This window comes from Podarcis erhardii (genome assembly GCF_964252035.2).
Source record: "Podarcis erhardii genome assembly, chromosome: 1".
NCBI classification, from domain to species: Eukaryota; Metazoa; Chordata; class Lepidosauria; order Squamata; family Lacertidae; genus Podarcis; species Podarcis erhardii.
In genome coordinates this window covers 41,651,843-41,673,612 of record NC_138497.1, presented here as the reverse complement: position 1 = coordinate 41,673,612, position 21,770 = coordinate 41,651,843, and the positions used below count along the sequence as shown (strand labels likewise).

General features: G+C 40.5%; 1 protein-coding gene across 1 annotated transcript in view; it reads right to left on the bottom strand.

Annotated features, from left to right (window-relative positions):
* Positions 1-21,770, bottom strand: part of RYR3 (ryanodine receptor 3) — a 262,055-nt gene that overhangs the window by 155,171 nt on the left and 85,114 nt on the right. The window contains exons 5-16 of the mRNA XM_081857249.1: positions 21,152-21,230; positions 19,241-19,353; positions 18,182-18,281; positions 14,179-14,272; positions 11,278-11,352; positions 10,605-10,761; positions 8,794-8,958; positions 7,106-7,227; positions 5,687-5,855; positions 3,529-3,664; positions 1,546-1,641; positions 627-745 (exon numbers count right to left, since the gene is read on the bottom strand). Coding sequence (XP_081713375.1) covers positions 627-745; positions 1,546-1,641; positions 3,529-3,664; positions 5,687-5,855; positions 7,106-7,227; positions 8,794-8,958; positions 10,605-10,761; positions 11,278-11,352; positions 14,179-14,272; positions 18,182-18,281; positions 19,241-19,353; positions 21,152-21,230 — 1,425 coding nt within the window. The remainder of the gene's footprint in view (positions 1-626; positions 746-1,545; positions 1,642-3,528; positions 3,665-5,686; positions 5,856-7,105; positions 7,228-8,793; positions 8,959-10,604; positions 10,762-11,277; positions 11,353-14,178; positions 14,273-18,181; positions 18,282-19,240; positions 19,354-21,151; positions 21,231-21,770) is intronic.

Here is a 21,770-nt window from a genome sequence, read left to right as displayed (position 1 = left end):
TTAAAAATGAACATATCAAAGCCAGTGCAGACACAATGGGATTTTTTAAACACCCATTTATAAATCAGGTATCAGATCCATAAATGTGTGCCCTCTCCCCTTGGATCTCCCTTCCCTAGAGAAAATTATTTCTTCCACTTAACCACGGTAGAATAGTTCATTAGCACAGGCAATAACTAAAAGTGAACAGGATTTTCACTTAAATCAGGAACTGAAGTGTGGTTTTGTACTGAATTTCAGGTCCTTGGCTGAAGGTGTCTACAAACTGCTTAACATTTGTAATGGGCGAGGGGATTTGCACCCATGGCTGTAATAATTCAGGGACTGTAACCGTGGCAATCAGCACACATCCCCTGAAATCAGAAAGTAGATAGGAGAGCATTATGTCTGCATTGGCTCAGTGTTTGCTTGTAGTGCACTAGAACATTATCTAAGGAATTAAGCTTTAGCATAAACAGAGAAACGTATCTATATTTTGAATTCACACTTGTACTTTGTTTGCAAATGTACAGGTTTTCATTATCCTGTGGTTGCTTCTTTTTTTAACACATTAAACGGGAGATATTATAAAGACCCATGTGTTTCGTCTGCAGGTTAATGATACATCTTGCATTTGCCAAGCATACCTTATGGTTGCGCCCATGCTTATCCAGCAGCGAGATGATAGACTTGATATGGCCTTCTTCTATCAAATTTAAAGCCTCTGGGCTTTCAATCAGGATGCAGTGCAACACCTCCAAAATACCTGTATGAATGCCACATCATCTTAACATCTTAAGGAGACAGTGTACTGAACAAAATTCAAAGACTGAAGAAAATACCATCTTAATGCAAAGGAAGAAAATACCTCCACATTCTTAGTCTATTATCTCTCTAGCCTATAAAACAATGAAGTTACTGAAATAGGCTTTGGGGACAAGAAAAAATATTTAACTTAGCTCTCAGTTTTCAAAAAGCAATAAATTACTAAACACACAATATAGGGGAAATATAAATACTTCTATTCAAACAGTGTCTTTATCAGAAAGCAGCAAAGTCATAAATGAAGAACAAGGTTCAATTGGAGGCCGCTTTTGAAACTGATCCATTAATACGGGTTGCATTTTGCACTTCAGAAAACATAATAAAATGTCCACATTTAAGAAGCATATAACCTTGCTATTTAAATATGTTGAATGAGTATGTAACCACAGATATTTATTAATTCACATTTTCTATGTAGAATTGTAGATTAACTAATAAATACTCAAAATACACAAAAGTACAATTGAAACCAATATCTTTAAATACAGTCAGAGTCGCTAGTGGTCTTTTCAGAGGCTATCAGAAGGAATAATAGCACATTGGCAAGTCACAGGTATGAGTAGAGCAGGGAGGGGCAGAAAAGTATCCTATTGAAATATATTATCTGTATGAAACCAATCTGAGTCAATAGCAGATTATCTGAAGCATGTATGATACTCTATAGACATTGTAAAAATGGCCTGTAGACTGTATACACACATTAAAACTGATAGCTGATTTATATAAAATAAAACATCTTACCTGAGGAAGATTCTAGTCTATCTAATTTACTAATTAGCCAATCAAGATTATTTGAAAACTGAGCACAATTATTTCTGTTACCACGAATGAGAGCAGCTGAAAGAAAAATGTGAGATGAACGGTCAATTCTGAGTTGAAATGCTTTAGAGGTATTAAAAAAAAAAGACTGTCATCTCTCTACCAAATGCCTGCAGATATTTCACTACCTAACCAGTTATAATTAACATGACTTACAGAACAATGCTGTGGGCATATAAGCTCCACTGAGTTCAGTGACTATGGGCCTAAGTGGACAAGGAATTGGTAACGGTTTATTGGAGCATTCCAATATTAAAGTCCCAGTAGGTATCAAAAATTACTGACACTGGATAACCATTTGATATCATTGAGCCATCACTTATAGATCTGACAAACTAAACGTATTTATATACTGCTTACATTGCCTGATGTCTAATGCACAGTTTTCATATAAACATTGATAACAGAAAACACTGTAAGCTCTTCCAGTCCTCAGTGAATAGCAAGAATAACAGCAATTTTTGAAATTGCTGTTGGCATTACAAATGTATTTTTAGATTAAGTGGGAAAGGGACTTCTCAGTGATGGAGACTGGGCCACAGCACTGATCCAGTACAGCTACGTTATTTTTCACCGCTATATGTCATAGCCTTATAGACAATAGTTTATCATACACACACACAACCAGTACTAATTAACAGCTTAAATAAAGCCAAGATCTTTGCTATGATAGGGAGAGGGCACTTCTAAAGCTGCCTCTAATTTTCTCACATATCCTAGTGGGAGGATTTTCCACAGCTGCAGGGAGGCTGACAGAATGCTGAAAAGTGGCCCTTAAGTCCACCCACTAATTTAAAGGTACTATAGAATACATAATTATTATTCTGCAGCAGCAGCATCTGTACATGGAAAGGTCAGTAGTCTTCAGAAGGCTGAGATAAACAAGGAAACTTAATCACTGCTCCACATTAGTCTGCTATCTATCACAGCCACGACCGATGGAAAACTTCAGTGTGAGGATGGTGGCAGTACTGCCCAAGAAAATATCACCAGAATTAAAGTGGAAACAGGGCATTAAGTGTTTTTGATTTCCTAATGAGCAGGCACACACCATTATGGTCTTGTGGGTTTTCTTATAATTTGGGTGCAGGAGCCTTCAGTTGTTTTCATCTCCCTTCCTTGACTCTCTCTATACACAAGTTAATTATTTTGGAATCTTACAAGCAAGGGACATTTTCCCAATAAAACATAGGCATAGGGCTCTTCGAGACACAAAACTACATTACAATACAATGGTGCCCCGCAAGACGAATGCCTCGCAAGACGGAAAACCCGCTAGACGAAAGGGTTTTCCGTTTTGGAGGTGCTTCGCAAAACGAATTTCCTATGGGCTTGCTTCCTCCCCCCCCTTTTCTAAGCCGCTTATCAGCTGATCCGCTAAGCCGCTTATCAGCTGATCCACTAAGCCGCTTATCAGCTGATCCGCTAAGCCACTAATAGCGCTAATCCGCTAAGCCGCTAATGGGCTTGCTTCGCAAGACGAAAAAACCGCAAAACGAAGAGACTCACGGAACGGATTCTTTTCGTCTTGCAAGGCACCACTGTATCTTTAATTACATGTTAGAATAATTAGGACCTGAGAAACAAGCTTGTGGGCCATTTCTGAAATGAAGATTATGAAGCTCTTCATATTGCGTTGAATGTATTTGTATCAAACTGTCAGTTAGCACCTCTGCGCCATATAGCATACATCAACATAAAGTAAATAATATACGTAGGTTATTTGTTGATAGGGGAAATTATTCTACCATAAGACCCCTGATGGATCAGACCCATCTAATGAGACAGCCTGTGTCCCATACTAGTCAACTAAATTATTATGGGAAGTCCACAAGCTGCTCTCTCTCTCTCTCTCTCTCTCTCTCTCTCTCTCTCTCTCTCCCTCTCTGCAGCTGCAGAACTCACCTAGCAATTTGTAAAGAAGGTTCAGAATTTCTTTCCATGCCGCACCATTTTCTTCTCTACCAATCCCTGTAAAGTGAGCAGTGCTATAGTAGACGTTTAAACGATCAATGCAGTTCAAGACCAGTGCCAGCATCCCCTGTAAAGACATCAGATAAAAAATATATGTGCATATGCAAAAATGTATTCCTTCGTGTTTAAAACGCATTTCAAGTACAATATGGAGGTTAAAAAAAATTACTGGGTATATATGATTCTTCCCTTTCCCAAAGTAACATACCCAAAGGTGACCTGAATTGGGAAGACTTGTGTATGCCATTTATAGTGCCACATATAATCTCTCCTATATTGCTAATGGGAGCTCAGTGCATGTTAAATAAAGGAAAGAGTGCAGGAGGAACAGCTAACCATCCACACATGGCTGATTTTCAGCAAAGAAAAAGATGCAAGAGGGTCAGATCACTGATCTTTGACATCCACACCATACATTTTTAAAGCATTATTATACTGTGTTAACAGTCATAGAGAATTCTGGTAGCTACAGTTTGTTAGGGTGCTGGGAATTGTAGCTCTGTGAGGTCATCACCCTTAATGAACTACAAGTTCCAAGAATTTCCCAATAATGGTATAATAGTGTTTTAAAAGACTGGTGGGGATGTAGCCAGTGTCTCATTTGGCCCCCACTGGCCTATTCCTTGTATGCAGTGACATATAGTGGCCCGGTTTCATGCTCCCAGGCTGAGAGCTCATCCACATTTCCCCTTGTCCTGTACCTAGAAAGCATGGGTCCAAGCAGTTTTCCCTTTGCCCCACCATTTCCCCCTGGAAAGCCCACTGTTTAGCACTAAATCAGAACAAATGGTAATCCATTGAAAAGCTGGTGGCTGTTTGTTCTGATTCAGTGCTAAACCATGGGTTTTCCTGAGGGAAAGCCAAGGAATAAATGGAAGTGTAGATGAGTCCTTAGAAAATGAGCAGCCTGAACATAAGGAGCAAGATTATTTCATTGCTCTGTGGAAACCATGCTTGGTTCTTCTGGGTAATGGCCAGGGGCATTCTAAGCAGTACATATGAGCAGTGAAGGGCTGCCAAGACAGGGAGGAGGACGTTGAAAGAGGTTCATTGTGTCTATGATAATCACATCCTACATGACAGATGGAGCATGACCAACCACATTTTTATGATTTCCATACTGGAACTATAAATGGACTCTACCCAACACAATTTTTTTTACAAAAAAAATCTTGCTAATCACTATTTAAAGGTCAATATTCCACTGTGGGAGGCAGTGGAAGACAGGAGTGCCTGGCATGCTCTGGTCCATGGGGTCACGAAGAGTCGGACACAACTAAACGACTAAACAACAACGAATTCTGTAAGTTAAGTATTTTCAGACACCCTAAATTTACAAAGTACCTTTTTGCTGAACTACTAGAAATCTCAGAACAATTAAATAATGAGGCATATTAAGAATTTGTGTTAAATAAAACACTTTAACCAAGTAATCCTTAGATGGTGTTGGGCAGAAGCGCTCTCCCTTTTTGTGTGCTTCCGTTTTGCTTTGTTAATTGTCCCTCCCATTGACATCAGTGGAAAGAGGAATTACTATATCGGTTCCAGGTCTTTCTGTTGAGATTTAGAATCAGAGTGAGCACTTTCCTCCAAGGATATAGTAAGATCCCTGCTGGATCAAGTAAAAGGCCCATCTAGTCAAGCGTTCTGTTCTCACAGTGGCCAACCAGGTCCCTACCAGACACTCACAAGTAGGACATGAGCACAACAGCACTCTCCACCCTTGTTTCCCCAGCAACTGGTATTCAGAGGCTTACTATCTTTGAAACTGCAGGTAGTATGCAGACACCATGGCTAGCAGCCATCTATAGTCCTATTCTCCATGAATCTGTATAATCCCCTGTTCAAGCCATCCAAGCTGCTGGCCATCGTTACAACTTGGGGTAGTGAATTCCACAGCTGAACTATGTGTTTAACTCTGCAAAGGTGAATAAACGTAGTAGGATGGTCTGTCCCCAGAGGCCAATAGACCCCTAGGGTATTTTCCAGCTTCTACAGCTGATATTCTTGTTGAAGCCTTGGTTGATCTGCAGAGATGACTTGGTCATTTGACAGGATTGCAGTAAAAACACACTGAAGCTTTTCTAACCTCTTCCTTGAATAGATTCTGTCTGTTCTTGAGTGAACGAAGCTTGTTTTGTTTATCTTCATGTTCTAACTCTTCTTCTGGAGGCAGAAAATATGTTATCAAGTCTTGCAGAGTCTGCAGTACCTCTTCAATAGGCAGAGTGATAGGAGTTGAAGTTCTGTTGTTTCCACTAAGAATCAATAGGCAATATAAGTAAATTAGGATCAATCATGATCAGTACTAACCAAAACAATCATAATTATAGCATTGTTTCCGTTTTTAAGTATAGCTCCTCTTTCACCCAGAGTATTAGGTACTACCTGGTCCAGAAATGGATAGTCTAAAAAGGGAGAGTGTAACTTTCATATGGGATGGTTGACCAGAGACTCAGGCACCAGAGAAGCACCTCACCACCCTTCAGAAAAATGTGATTTATACAGGGATCATTACATTCAAAATACAAAGACAAGGGGGCAAAATGGCTTATAGCATGGTGAAAAGGATGGACCCTCAAGCAAAATTCATTTGGATGGAAAAAAGATTGCCTAAAGCATCTCTCTTACATGTGTTAATAAGTTTACCAATGCCAGGATGTTTGTATTATTACCAGCACTGTCTTGCTCACTGTAATTATTTAGCTTTAAAGTAATGACCACTGTCTGTTCCTTTTGCGTTTTAATTACCAGTCTGACCCCACTCCTCTATATCTGCCCCAGCCATGTGAATCTATGCAAGTGAATTTATGATTACATGTCATGTGTCCATGAAAGTTTATACACCATAATCAGTTTGTTCACTTTTAAGGTGCCACACATTATTATTTTTAATTCTGTCTACTTCAAAGTAACTTGTAACTCAAATCTGTGGACAGAGGAGGCACTGAAAGTCTTCAAGCTGGGGTAACTATTATAGTGTTTGTAGAACACTATCGATACACATCGTGCTTTGCAGAATAAGCAAAAAAAAAAAAAGTTCCCCACAGGAACTTGATGGCACAGTCAATTCCTGCAAAAAACAACCAGTAACTCCTCATCAATTCAAGCCTGCTGAATTGGCTGCATCACAGAGTTTCCCTATGGGCAACTCAATCACACAATCCATCCCTGCCGAAAGCAGTTTTGCCAACCCTAGTTGTGGGGCTTAGGAAGTGCTGCTTAAGGGACTTTTGACAGGTGGGCAGGACAGTACCTTGGCCAATCATTTGATGTCACAATGACATCATGCGATTAACAGGGGTGGTTGTCCCATCTATCTGTCCAAGATGTCCCATGGGGTTGGGAACCAATAAGGATCTGGCCCACTAGGCCAGAAAAGGTTCCTCACCCCTGTTCTAAAGAGTGGGAAGAAAACAGAGCGAAGAAACAAGAGATGAATAGGAGCAAACAGAATTATGCAGACGTCACTGTGGAACAGCAGTACAGCTGAGATGGTGTGCTATACCTTATAAACTGACTAAATAATCTTGTTGTGTTGCGAATGATTCGAGCAGCCTGGGATTCTTCATGTTGACACCGTTGTAATGTGAGACCATCATCCATGTGTCCTTCTTGGTGTAATATAACCTAGAATAATCAAAATGACACAGTGAGCATATTTTGTCCTTCATGCTCTTAAGTGCAATGTACTGCCAAAGGAATGATAAACTGATGTTATGAGGGAGGATGGGGAATGACTAGTACCAGTCCTGATACAGATTCATACAATATAACATCCATATGATATTAAATAATATGGATAATATATTTAGCTTGAATACCAAATAGCAAGTTGGAATGGTTAGTTGAGAAAAGTGGGGAAACTGAGAAAAACTAAGTCGTTCTCCATGGCTTAGAGCAGGCATGGCCAAACTTGGCCCTCCAGCTGTTTTGGGACTACAGTTCCCATCATCCCTGACCACTGGTCCTGTTAGCTAGGGATGATGGGAGTTGTAGTCCCAAAACAGCTGGAGGGCCAAGTTTGGCCATGCTTGGCTTAGAGGAATGGAAACAAGCTGTGAGAATCTTCCTGTTGTGCAGCGACTTAATACAACACTTCCATATTTATCAAACTACAGTTCATTGTAATGTCCAAACAGGTAAATAATGGCTTGAGAAATCCCTCTAAACCAGCATCCAATCATTGTTTACAATCCTAGTTTGGAGGGATTTTTCAAACCACAGTTTCCAAAAATCAAAAAGCACACTAAACAGTTATTTTACCAACTGGGAAGTTTTCTATTAATCTGGGCATGAGCAAGTTGGCTCATTCCTGATATTCCAAACCATAGTCAGAGAGTATAGTGTCTGAATGCAGCCAAAATGTTGATCAGGGCAGTATCTTAGATCTAAAGCCTACGATCTTCATTCCAAAATCTACAGTAATTTAAAAATGAGATACATTCATATACATCCACAAAATAAAGAATAATATACTATTTCAGTTGTTTTAATAACTGAGATGTGTCTCAGAAGACAGAACAAAGCATTTTCTTTCCCTGTTTCCACTTGGTATTTTAAGATCTAACGCCTCTGGTTAAAAAAAAGAGAGGAATGAGTGGGAGTTCCAAACACAGTTTCAAAACCAACTTACAATGCTGAAGGAAATGAGGCAGCTGCTGCTCGTGGACTCTTTAGGAGGGCTCAGCTGTGCACATGCAATTCGTTGAACATTTGTCAAGGATTTCTACAAGGGAGCCCATGGGTGCATGCTGATGCACAGAGGCACATACTTAAATTGCACTGAAATCAAATATTTTGATCCTGGCACCATACTAGTAACACGCAGAAAGTACAGATACTACATCAGTACAAGCATGTTAGGAGACACAAGTGGACCCAGCACCCAAAAGCTCCACCTGCAAAATCCCCTGCTGTGTAACAGCTCTACAGTGCAGCAGAACCACACAGAGAACTCCCTGCACCTCACATTTGGGCATCCAGCCACATGGGTCCCTGGGCATTCATGCATGCAGACACCTTGCTGATGGAGCACTTATCAAAACATAAAAATGGTGAACATATTCACCACATCTTAAAGGCTTATGTGTCTCCAATCCTCATCTCCAAAGAATTATGGCATTATTCAACATCTCTAATTTCGATGAGTGTGTCTTAGAAAACAAAACAAAACAAAGACAATACAATATTTACCTTTCTTTTTAGTGGTCCTAAACGGGTTGTTTTAGCATCCTGTGCTTTGTAAGTGAGCCACAAAGTGCTGGTTACATGTTGCACAAAACAAACAGAATCACCATACTTTATTTCAGGAACTCCCATGCCATCTATGTCACGTTTGTGAGCAGAATCCAGTTTTTCCTTCATGTCACAGAAGAAAAAACAAGGAGGGAGTTAGATGAACATAAGGAACACACAATCTGGAAGGCACAAGCCTAGATTTAAAAATCTAGGATATTTCACAACTTCACAAACGAAAGCAGAAAAAGGCAAAGTGCATTTTTTATCATTGCTGAAGAATACATTGGAGTAAGCATGCATTAGATTAGATTGTGAACTAGAAATGTATGGAGGACAGTCACACACATCTGAATTAAACAGGAAACACAGTGTTCCAAGTGTCATGTAACATTCAGAAATTTGATTGATAATTGCCCAAGTTGACACAAAACTAAAAGTGACTATAACTATGGAAATCATTTCTGCAACATGCTGGATGTTATTTAAAACCATTTAATGTTAGCAGTATAGAACTGAACAGTGGGAACAAGAGTATTTTTTCCTCAGCGTAAGATTCATTCTGAAGAACAGGAATTATTTAATAAAACCCTTTTCCTTCCTGGTATCATTGTGTGAGTTGCCTTCAACACATGTCATCAGTTACTTGATACAACCCAAAGGCAATTGTGTGAGTGAAAAAAAAGGGGGAGATTAAGCTTTTCTGGAAAAAGAAATGCATTACAAAAGAAGACAATTTAATAATTGTTGTCTTAATTCTCTTTTTCACTTGAGTGGATTATCGCTGTCACATTTCATTGTCAGTTTAAGACTAAGGAGATAACACTGTCATGCTCAGATAAAATGAAATGAAATTTCACTATATTCCTTAGGGATGCTGTTATACTATGCCATCACAAGCTATTGGAGATTGCTGTGTGAATGTTTGCAGTCAGAACAAAAATATTAAGAATATTTGCAAAGATTACAAAACTCTGTCTGAAGTGAAGTGGAATATTTTCCATGTCACATTTGGAAAGTTAAGTGATTTTTTGCTTCTTCTGAGCACTCGGCACAGAGTACAATTACACTGGCTCCTCATTACGAAGTCAATCAAACATACTTTAAAGCATATTTTAAATCTGACATGCCAAAAGCTGTGCCCGTACCATGCTGACCTCCCTGCTGCCTTGTCCCTCTGCCTCTTGACATCAACCTCCATGTTGGGCAGTGAGGTAAACAATGCTGCCAAGCCTTACAGTTGCACATCATAGATATTTATCACCTCAGTCCTTCACAGGAGGTTCGTGAAGGAAAGCAGGTCACTAAGCTGGCCAGATAGGTCAACAGTTCACCATTAGTGGCCATCACTTGTTACAAACAGTGTATTACAAAGGCAGATCAAGTCTTGTGCTTTCTATTTTTCTTTTGGTCAGCTTTCAACATTTTTATTATTTCTTGTAAGAAAGCAAAAGCTGTTTTTTAAATCCCTTTGGGCACCACCCACCAATGTGGCTGTCGGAAGCCTCTGTGAATGCAAGGTCCACCCCAAAGATTATAAAGATAGGGATGTGATGTCCCAATTTAAAGAGAAAAAGGAGAACAAATCTGAGAGGGGTTGAAGATGACCCCCCCCCCCCGCCTATGGTTTCCATTTCTGCTGCCCGATTCCAAATCCCCCTTTCCCCTCAGTAAATTTTGACCATTGGCTTTATGGCCTTTTTGAAGTGGTTATGGGGTAGTGTTTATTTAGATAAAATGTGAAGATTTTTGTAACCAAACTGACTTACTTTTGATGCTCTAAAGCAAAAGGAAGTTGATTTTGTGTCAGCTTTTTCTTTGTCTAACAAGACAAGCCCCAGGTCTTCAGTTAGGGCCAAAAACTGCCCTGTTGTAATATGTCGAAGGCGAAAAGGCTGGCCCCAGCGGATGTTACTTCCACTCCAGCTAAAAAATAGATTGAAAATATTAATTTCATGGTCTGAGTCAGTCGGAATGAAGATATTTATGCCATGATCCAGTAATAATTACACAGTTTTAGCACCCACAGATTGCTATGAGAGAATTAAATGCATGTTTAACTCACTAAAATAAAAATGTTTAACTCTGCTGAATCTCATTTCAAACCGAGTTCTTCCTCAGGGGCACTCTTGTACAATCAATATCACCTGCTCTATTTACACGGTTGAAAATTAATTCAAATGCATTTCTTTTCTTGTGCATGTCTCCTGCCTTCCCACTTTTTCTTAGATCTTAATTCAAAAACTGAAATGCCTTATTGTTCATAGTTTATCTACTTTTACCCTAATGGTAATACTGATTTCATTTATTATTAAATATAAATTCAGTAAATAACATGAAAGTGTTTAACCCTGCCATTTAACAAGACAGAACCAACAACAGAAGCTCTGTTTCAAATTATTTTAGCAGAGAGATAATACATTTTTTGTTTGTTTAAATTACCTTATCCGAAGGGGTTCAACTCTCCACAGTGACCTTGCACGGACACCAGCTCCCCCTGCTTCAAAAAACAACCGCCTGTAAAAAAAAGCTATTTTTATTTTTTTAAAAATAGATTTTACAAATAGTCCCAATTCACTTATGGACACCTATATTCAGTTGAATCAATGGGATTGAGATGAGTCTGGGAGAAATGCTGAGGCAGTTTGGCTCGGTTCCCCAACCAGCTGTCTGGAATTAAGCCCAGGTGTCCTGAAGAATTGCAGGAGGGGGAAAAGAAAGGTGTGGGACGAGCTGTTTCTGCTTCATAAGCAGCCAAGAACACTGAGGTAGGGGGACAGAAGGATCAAGCAGATGAAAATTGTGTGAGAGTAAAAATGGCAGTTGCGTGTTGAGGTGCCCAAGCCACCCCTCAAAATAATTCACAAATCACACACAATTTTTGTTTAAGGTTTTTGGCATAATTTTGGCCACACCTTTATTAAAATACATAATCTGTGAGTGGCTGCTTAGGCATTAGTTAAGACAATCTGTCCCCCCACCTGGGACAGAACTGACTTCCGAACTCCCCCGGAAGCCAGTGAAGGGAAAACAATAGTGGGGAGCAATGGAGCTGAGTCACAGGCCCTCACCGCTCACCCAACCTGCTCCCAAGGGTTTGCCGGCCCTGGTCCCATTTCAGGGATTGGATGAAATCGTGGCAAGCCCCTGGATTCCTTTAACGGAATTCCCTTCCACACCACCATTGGAGGGGCAGGCCCAGCCTATCCTGACCCCTCCTCCAACCAATTTTATAACCAATGCCTAACCACAACCTTACAAGTTGTGACGAATTGCTAAGTAGTAGGCAAAAACCAAATGGCACCAGCCAATCAGCCAAATGGATAAAATTCCTACTAGGCCCCTGCCCCAACGGCAGATGACCCCATGACAGGCATAGCAAGGTCAACCGGAACTCAGGGCGGGTGGGCAGGTGATCCGATGCACTCAGCGAAAGACAAAGCAAAAGCTGAGTTTAAAGCCTTTGGTCCCACCCACCACTTTGCAACATGCAGTTTGCCCCAGCAACCCGGCCATCCAATTGTTGCCCCAGGCCAGCTCACTTTTACCTGCCTGGCAACAGAGGGTTGGCTTGGCAGACCCCAAAGCAACACGTGCTCTCATTTTAGGGAGAACATGCTTTATGAAGATTGTTAGTTGATATGTAGGAGGGAGTGGGGAGAGGCAGATAGTCCTTGAGGCACCCCTATGATCTGTGAAGAGCCACTTGTGAACCCAAGAGGCCCAAGTCACATCCTCTCTAACAAAAGAACGGCCTGAGGGCACTCTTAAGGGTTGTGGTTTTGTGGCCTCTCAAACCGCTACACCCTATTTGTGAGCACAGAAATTGGGAGAACCATTTCAACAAAGTTCTCTAGAAGAAGGAAAAATACATATCAAGGGTCACCATTAGCAGTAGAACCACATTGTTCATACTCTCCTACCTACCTAAAACATGTATCTGCATTAAAAATCATGTGGCACTACTCCGATACTTTTAATACCAAGGAAATGTATGTTAGACCACTGGAAGCAGAATTTTGAGCTACAGCTGCTAGAAATCAGTAGTTATAATTTACCTCAAGCAAGAAAACATTGAGTTTACACTTAATGGTTGTGATTTGATTGATTTGTTTGATTGTATTTCTATGCTGCTTTTCATGCAAATGAGTTTCAAAGTGGCTTACAAACAAATAACAATAATGTAATAGAACACCACAAATACAACATAAATCATATAATGAGCAAACTATACAACACTGTTAACAAATCAGCAACTAAAAATAAGCTAGACATCACAATTACAACAAAAGTTTTATTATATGATTTACAAATCAATATGACATTTAGAATCTATAAAACAATATTAACACCATTAACAAAATAGCAACTAAAAAAAGGAAGGTATGCACTGTTAAGTTCATAAGCACTGTGGAGATGTCCTATTGGACTAGGCAACATGCAACCAAGTTTAACAAGAGGTAGGACTACAAACTAATACAGTGGTACCTCAGGTTACATATGCTTCAGGTTACATACGCTTCAGGTTACAGACTACGCTAACCCAGAAATAATGCTTCAGGTTAAGAACTTTGCTTCAGGATGAGAACAAAAATCATGCTCCGGCGGCGCAGCAGGAGGCCCCATTAGCTAAAGTGGTGCTTCAGGTTAAGAACAGTTTCAGGTTAAGTACGGACCTCTGGAACGAATTAAGTACTTAACCTGAGGTACCCCTGTAAAGTGAAACCTGTTACTAATGCCTGCTGTAAAGAATAAACATTACAAAAGCAGCATCTCTATTCTAGCACCAGGTGCATGTATCTCAATAGTCCTAAAAGCCCCACACTCAGGGGCATGATGGCAGAATGTCTCCATTCTCTCTCCCCTTAGGAAGTATGCTGGTCTAGCAGCAGTCCTGATACAGATACAATAGCAGCAATGCTTGCCTGGAGATAGAACAAGGCTCTTAACTTTGAAAAATATGGCATTTACTGCTGAGCAAATGTGTTTGGGGTGTGAGTCATTTTTACGTTCCTTAATGCAACTTATACCTGGACAAAATCGTAGCATCTTATCTTTCTAGTGAGTTGTAAATATGCCTACGGCACTGTGACAATTCTTCCTTTTCCCCTCTGCATCCAGCCTGAATAGTACTGCAAGGATATAACTGCAGCGAAAATCTGGCACATTTTCCATGCACTGGGCAAAAACAGCAGATATTTTGGAGTGCTGCTGAACAAGCACTCTTTCTCCACCCTCCCCCACCCTCTCCCTCTCTAACTATGAAGGCACTTTGGGATTTTCAGCAATAAAACAATGTGAAATTTAAAATGGAAAGTGTATTAAATATACATCATAACTCACTTGTGTGGTGAATCATTCTGTTCTGCAGATGGAATTGTTAAACACTCATCATGGCCGTGAAACAAACGTAATACATGCCCACCGAGTAAGTATCCTAGAAAAGAAGAATATTCCTCATCAATTTTGGCAGAATATTAAGTAACAGGTGCCTGGGAATCTTAAAATCTGAAAGCAGATATGCAAATCTTAATGTGTAGCATAGTGGCTAAAAGGGTGACCAGGGAACTTCCTGGTTCAGATTCCCCCACCTCTCTTAGTGATGAAGACACCAGCCAACCTTAAGTAAGTCACTAGAGATGTACAAATGTCACAGTAAACCATTGGTTAATCTGTTGAGAACAAGCTGCAATGAGCTTCTCTCTTCTTGGTGCAACTGTTTGGAAGAGTTTAGAAGTTTTCCATTTCTATTTATTAAAGTTAACCCCAAGCTGCCATTTCACCCAACCTAGAGATGGAATAATTATTACTGCTCCATCTCAAATTCATATGTGTTCATTAATAAGTCTATTTTGTCCCATTTCAACTTCGGTCTATGGATTTTTTAAATAAAAAAATCCATACAACAATTCTTATTTAAAAACAAACCATTCAAATTCATATTTTATCTCCACATATGCATTTCTAAAAGTATTTTAACCTAAATACAGTGGTACCTCGGGTTAAGAACTTAATTTGTTCTGGAGGTCTGTTCTTAACCTGAAACTGTTCTTAACCTGAAGCACCACTTTAGCTAATGGGGCCTCCTGCTGCCACTGCGCCGCTGCTGCATGATTTCTGTTCTCATCCTGAAGCAAAGTTCTTAACCCAAGGTAATATTTCTGGGTTAGCGAAGTCTGTAACCTGAACTGTATGTAACCCGAGGTACCACTGTATGTATTTTGACATATTTTAGCATTCTCCTTGAGACAAGAATTGTAGCGCAAAATTCAGAGAAGAACAAAATCCTAAAGATAGTTACTTTCTACACCAGGTATTAGCCTGGAAAGTGTGAATTAGGTTGCTTCACTCGAAAATGCGGACTGAACAACAGTCTCCTTCAGCCCTAATCCCAACCCAAGAAACTGTGGCTAATATTAAATGTCATTTGTTTTAAAGAAACCAATTTTAAACCATGGGTTTGTTGGGTTCTTGACTAGGGCTAGAGAATAAAATGGAAGGCAAACTCTCTTTCTCTAGAACAAAAGCCTTGCTTAAAAAAAACACAGAAAAAGAGAAGTAGGTTAGATGAGCGAAAACTAAAACATCTAGAATTATTCTTACTGTAGAGTAATAATTCTGCAGGAAAAGAAAAGGTTAGCATATAATAGCATAAGTATCCAAATTACTGAAATGTGTCAGGGGAGGCATGATTGATAAGTAAAGTCACCCCCTTTCACAAGAGGAATCATTTACAGAAAAATCAATACTACACAGTGGTAACATTTGTTTGGGAAAGGGTAAACAACCTGGCTGTTCTATAGATTTAGATTTTAAGGGAAGGCAACTTTCCAACCCATTTAACACAGAGAGACAAAATGAAGGCATTTTATCTCCTGGGGGTAGGAGGAGGTAGGGGCAATTGTTCATCGTCATCTCTATATGAACTGTCTTAAACTCACTTGCTGAATAACCATCAAATTAATATTTATTTTAAGACAATTACATAGGAAATACCACTTGAAAGTGTTAGGCAATTGCATATTTCAACACCAAATGGCTGAAATAATTCTGGATTCAAGCCTAATGCTACTTAAATCAACAACCAGGGGATTTTGAACTGCCAAAGACTCATGGTTTTCATAGCTGACTCCCCCCTGGCTCCCCTGGTATGGCTGTTTTCCCAAAGCCACACTTTGCCAACCTGGTGCCTTTCAGATGTTTTGGACTACAGTTCCCATCAGCTCCAGCCAGTCATGCTGGCAGGTTTGCAAAGGGTAAGAAATCATGTTGGCTCCATTAGAAAACCTTGTGTGGGCTCTAGAATGGTGTGGGCAGGCTCATGCACTTAAAATAAAACTCTTCTATGTGGACGCAGAAAAAACTGATAAAGTATCAGCACCGTGGATAGAGTATATTTTTAAGAGATTTTTTTTTTAAAAAAATAGGTTCTATCGGGAATTTCCCCTATGTATATACAGTGGTACTTCAGGTTACATACGCTTCAGGCTACATACGCTTCAGGTTACAGACTCCGCTAACCCAGAAATAGTACCTCAGGTTAAGAACTTTGCTTCAGGATGAGAACAGAAATCTTGCTCCGGCGGCGTGGCGGCAGCAGGAGGCCCCACTAGCTAAAGTGGTGCTTCAGGTTAAGAACAGTTTCAGGTTAAGTACGGACCTCCGGAACGAATTAAGTACTTAACCCGAGGTACCACTGTACCCTATTTAAATGAAAGCAGGACTTTTCATAGCAATCAGGGAGTATGATCTCTTCCTGTCTAATTTTTTTTTTGCACATTTCTTGGTTTCTCTCCCTCCCTAAGAATATCCATGGTGCGTCCTGCAAGCCAACATTGAAATTGCTCCAAACAAAGCTGCTTTCAAGTACTCTCATTGGCACTGCAATGCCATACTATGATAAAAAGGTACAAGTGGGTTGTTTTTTGTGTGCTATCAGGATGTGACTGACGGCTTATGAAACCTCTGTACTGAACGTAATTTTGACATTAATGAAGTCTTGTTGCTGAGTAATGATACCTTTCTGTGAATTAGCTTGCATTTCTTTCGTCTCTCCATTCTTTCCCTGTTTTCATTCACTGGTATCAAAAAGTATTATTTAAATGTCACATGGCGACATGCAAAGTGCTGGGAGCAAATGTGCACCACCCACACTCCTTTTCCCCAATCACTAGTTAGTGATTCACCCAGAAGTGCAGAAAATCTACACCTGCACACAGCTCAAGTTATATTTAAAACGGCGTTGGTGTTAAAAATGGCTCAGATAATAGGATGGGAGTACTGGGGCATTTAAAATATCCACCATGTCTAGTGCTACTAAAATGCGGAAAACAAAATGGTTTGAAAGTGCTCTCGGTATTCACTTCTCACAGAAAGATGCCAGGATTCAATCGTCCTGAAATCCAAGCTCTTATTTACATAAACAGAGAGAAAATTGAAATTTAGACTAACTGTGAATTTCTCTTAGAAGGTGAGGCTGGGAAACATCCTCTGGAAAGGATGGCTCTTCCTACTGGGCTTGACAGAGTGTTTTGAACCTTTCACCCCCTCTTCCATGGGAGGAGTCATCCCTCTATCCAGACCTAACATGCCTAAAGTCTGTGCCAGCTGGGTCTTTTACTTTCTGCTAAATTCCCTCTTTGGGGTGCTGCTTCCATTCTTGTGTGAGTCCTCTTTCCTTCACTCTCATGTTGGTTCTCTCCTCAGTGTCCCTTGCTAAAAATGTGTGTGTGTGTGTGTGTCTGTGTGCGCGCACGCACGTGCGCAGGGTGGGGGGGAGGCTTTTAAAATGCTGATAAACATTTTCACAACATGATGTCCCTTTTGTGAAAATACTAGAGAGCATCTCTCTATTCTATATCCATTCTGGTCCACTCAGCAATTGTAAAAAAGGTAAAAGGTAAAGGACCCCTGGACGGTTAAGTCCAGTCAAAGGCGACTATGGGGTTGTGGCACTCATCTCGCTTTCAGGCCAAGGGAGCCGGCATTTCTGGCCAGCATGACTAAACCACTTCTGGCGCAACAGAACACCGTGACAGAAACCAGAGCGCGTGGAAATGCCATTTACCTTTCTTCCGTAGCGGTACCTATTTATCTACTTGCACTGGTGTGCTTTGGAACTGCTAGGTTGGCAGGAGCTGGAACGGAGCAAGGGGAGCTCACCCTGTCGTGGGGATTCAAACTGCCAACCTTCCAATTGGCAAGCCCAAGAGGCTCAGCGGTTTAGACCACAGTACCACCCGCGTCCCTTCAGCAGATGCAATCATGCTTTTAGCAGTGAAAACTGTGCAATGTTACAAATTAAAACAGTCATTTTAACTGGCAGGATAAACATAATTCAACAAACCTTCTTCAATGCTACTTCCTGAACAAGTGGGATGCACATTCCATAGTGTTTGCATAAAGGAAGCATCCACCTGTATGTTTCCATATGCTACAGAAAGATGCTGGAAAAGATAAACAAAATTCTCAGTGAGCATAATGGAAATCTGTTTGAAAATGTTTTCTCAAAGAAAGTTGAAAGATGTAGGTTTATCATAATTTAGTCCTATATTTAAAAATCAATTAAATACTTGCTTTTTTTTTTTTTTAGAAGACTGTATGTAAATGTAAGCAATACTCATCTTTTCCTCATGCTAAAGTCTGTGCTTCATTACAAACCTTGCCATTATCGAAATATAAGACAGGAGTCTTATATTTGTTTTTCTTCCTTGCTACTTTCTAGCTTGGTGTCCTTTGTTATTAGGGCTTCTTTCTTTCTCAAATTAACAACAACAAATTTCCTTCACCAGTTCCTTTTATCAGAAGCCAAACTTGAATACTTCACCATCCCATCAGTTTACCCCTGAAATATACTCAGAGTCGAGAGTGGATTTCATGCTCTTTATTCAGCTCATAGTAGTGAGGAGGAATGGATGTCCCCTCAAAGTATCTGCTTAATATACATCATTTACACAATGGGCTGCACGTGATTGGCTAATTCTGGAATTCTCCTGTAGGCCAATCAGGTTGTGGCTTCACTTCCATCTGGAGCTGGATTGGGTGGCTCCTGCAGACCAATCATACTGCTGCATTGTTCTAGGACCAATCAGACTGCTGCATTTTAGATCCTATTGTTCTAGGACCAATCAGACTGCTGCATTTTGGATCCTATTCAACTCAGTACATAACAACCCGCAACACCCACTCTTCCAACACACTTCTTTAAATGTACTAGGATAGGACATGGGTGGGGATTGTTGCAAATAAGGTTTATTGTAGGAGAAATGCTCTGACCACATTTCTGTGAGGACAGTATCATATGCACAGGAAACATGCAGTTCAGAGCTGGAAAAATGGAGACATGGACGAAAAGTGCCAAGATGGACATGCATTAAAGCTATCATGAGGATTTTTATATGCTTACCAGGTACCTTTCGGAAGACACACTAACCAGGATAAGATCGTCTCCAATTCGTACCTTTTCTCCTTCAGACCTTTGTTTAGAAGCAGGATGTATGGTCCACCAGCATGCCTCACCTACAATGTGTATAAAGTGCCTATGTTAGCCCTAACATGCAATAAACAACAGGCATTTCTAAGGTCACTTTATAACAACAGGATATTTATACAGTGGTACCTTGGGTTAAGAACTTAATTCGTTCTGGAGGTCCGTTCTTAACCTGAAACTGTTCTTAACCTGAAGCACCACTTTAGCTAATGGGGCCTCCTGCCTGCTGCCGCTGTGCCACCGCTGCACGATTTCTGTTCTCATCCTGAAGCAAAGTTCTTAACCCAAGGTAATATTTCTGGGTTAGTGGAGTCTGTAACCTGAAGCATATGTAACCTGAAGCGTATGTAACCCGAGGTACCACTGTAAAACTAAAAGATTCCAATAGTACAGAAGATGGGTCGCTTTCAAATGACCATTTATTGAGTATTCATCCAGATAGGTTTGAACAAAATTTGCAGGGAAGTTATATGACATTGCATCAAAGAATTGTTACACCACCCCCCCCCCACTTTCCAAAGCATTTTCTTGTAACTTTTTTAAAAAAAAAGTCCAGAAAAAGCCTCCTAAACTGATAAAGAGCTCAGTCTAGTTCAAGGCAATCCAAATTGATATGGCCCCTGTTCCACTCTAATCAGGGACATATGCCCAACCTCTTCTTGCCCTGCCTCACTGCTGCTGCTGCTGCTGCTGCTGCCGCCGCCACTAAGCCAATACTCTTAACAAGAAAAGTATATTTCCCAGTGGTCCCCAGCAGAGGCTTGTTGTCATGGCAGTGCCAAGCACCTGGCACAAGGGTGAAAGAGAGATGGGGGTACCAATCTTCCCAGCTGTTTGTTGCTCTGTGCATATCCGGGTAGGGAGCATATAGCTGCTCTGGTTGTGGAGATGGAGGGTGGCTAGGTAGCAGTGCTGAGAGAGGTATGGCTATACGTAAATATCAGAAGTGATAAAAGAACGTAATTGGTAATATTCTTATTATTGTAATTTGGAATGATTTGATTGGATTTGTCATTAATTGGAGGATTTTATTGAAAATGAATAAAAATTATTTAATAAAAAAAGAAAAGAAATGATAGCTCCTACAGTCCTGCAGAGGCTTCTCACCACATGGCCATTCTATTTAGGGCTCCTGGCTGAATGAGATCTATACTGTCAAACTGAAACATAACTGTGAGCTGCTGAAATCAATGCATATCCAACAAGAGCTGAACAATTGTATTTAGGGCTGAACCCTATATCTGATCAAACGTTTTTGCTGCATGGTGGTGACACATATTTAAAATGGTTATAATTACACTTTCACACACAGTAGGCTTTTGCTTTCTCTAACACTTTCTCTGTGTGCAGCAATACCTAATGAAAGTGATATTTTTTTCCTTAATGCGCACCTATTTTTTTTCTTTCTTTCCACAACTACAGTTCAAGATCTTCTGTTACAGAATCATGCTTAAGAAGAACACAGAGCAGGCCTGCACAACTTGTGACTCACTAGGTTCAAGTCATGAACTGTGGCCTCTCACAGTGCTAAACAGACCCTCCGTTTTTACCATTCCAGGCCAGTAGCAAAATCAGGAGTTTCCTTAGGGCAGGCTTCCTCAAACTCAGCCCGCCAGATGCTTCAAGACTACAGTTCCCATCATCCCTGACCACTGGTCTTGCTCGTTAGGGATCATGGGAGTTGTAGGCCAAAAACACCTGAGGGCTGAGTTTGAGGAAGCCTGCCTTAGGGGTTTCATGAGGCTTTCAGCCCCACTGGGGGAAAAAACAACCTGAAATTATATTATATCTAAGATCATGGGGATGAATCTTTGAGGACATACATACCGGCTGCATTCTCTTGTAGCCCCACATCAAATGCAAGTTTATCCGTCTGAGATCTCGAAGTAGTCAAACATGTCAAGTACTAGGGGGAGAAAAAAGATATTGAATTTATTAGGACAGTTGAAATTGGTACATTATACCTGAAGGAGCGTCTCCCCCCCCCCCATCGTTCTGCCCGGACGCTGAGGTCCAGCGCCGAGGGCCTTCTGGCGGTTCCCTCATTGCGAGAAGCAAAGCTACAGGGAACCAGGCAGAGGGCCTTCTCGGTAGTGGCACCTGCCCTGTGGAACACCCTCCCATCAGATGTCAAAGTGATAAACAACTACCTGACATTCAGAAGACATCTTAAGGCAGCCCTGTTCAGGGAAGTTTTTAATGTGTGATATTTTAGTGTATTTTTGGTTTCTATGGAAGCTGCCCAGAGTGGCTGGGGAAACCCAGCCAGATGGGCGGGGTACAAATAATATATTATTATTATTATTATTATTATTATTATTATTATTATTATTATTATTATGTGTCGTAAGATCATCTTCTGCATGAATTCAGAGATCTTTCTACATTCAAATGTGCAAAACTGGGAAACTTAATCTTTTTGCACATTGGTTTGTAGATGTGCATC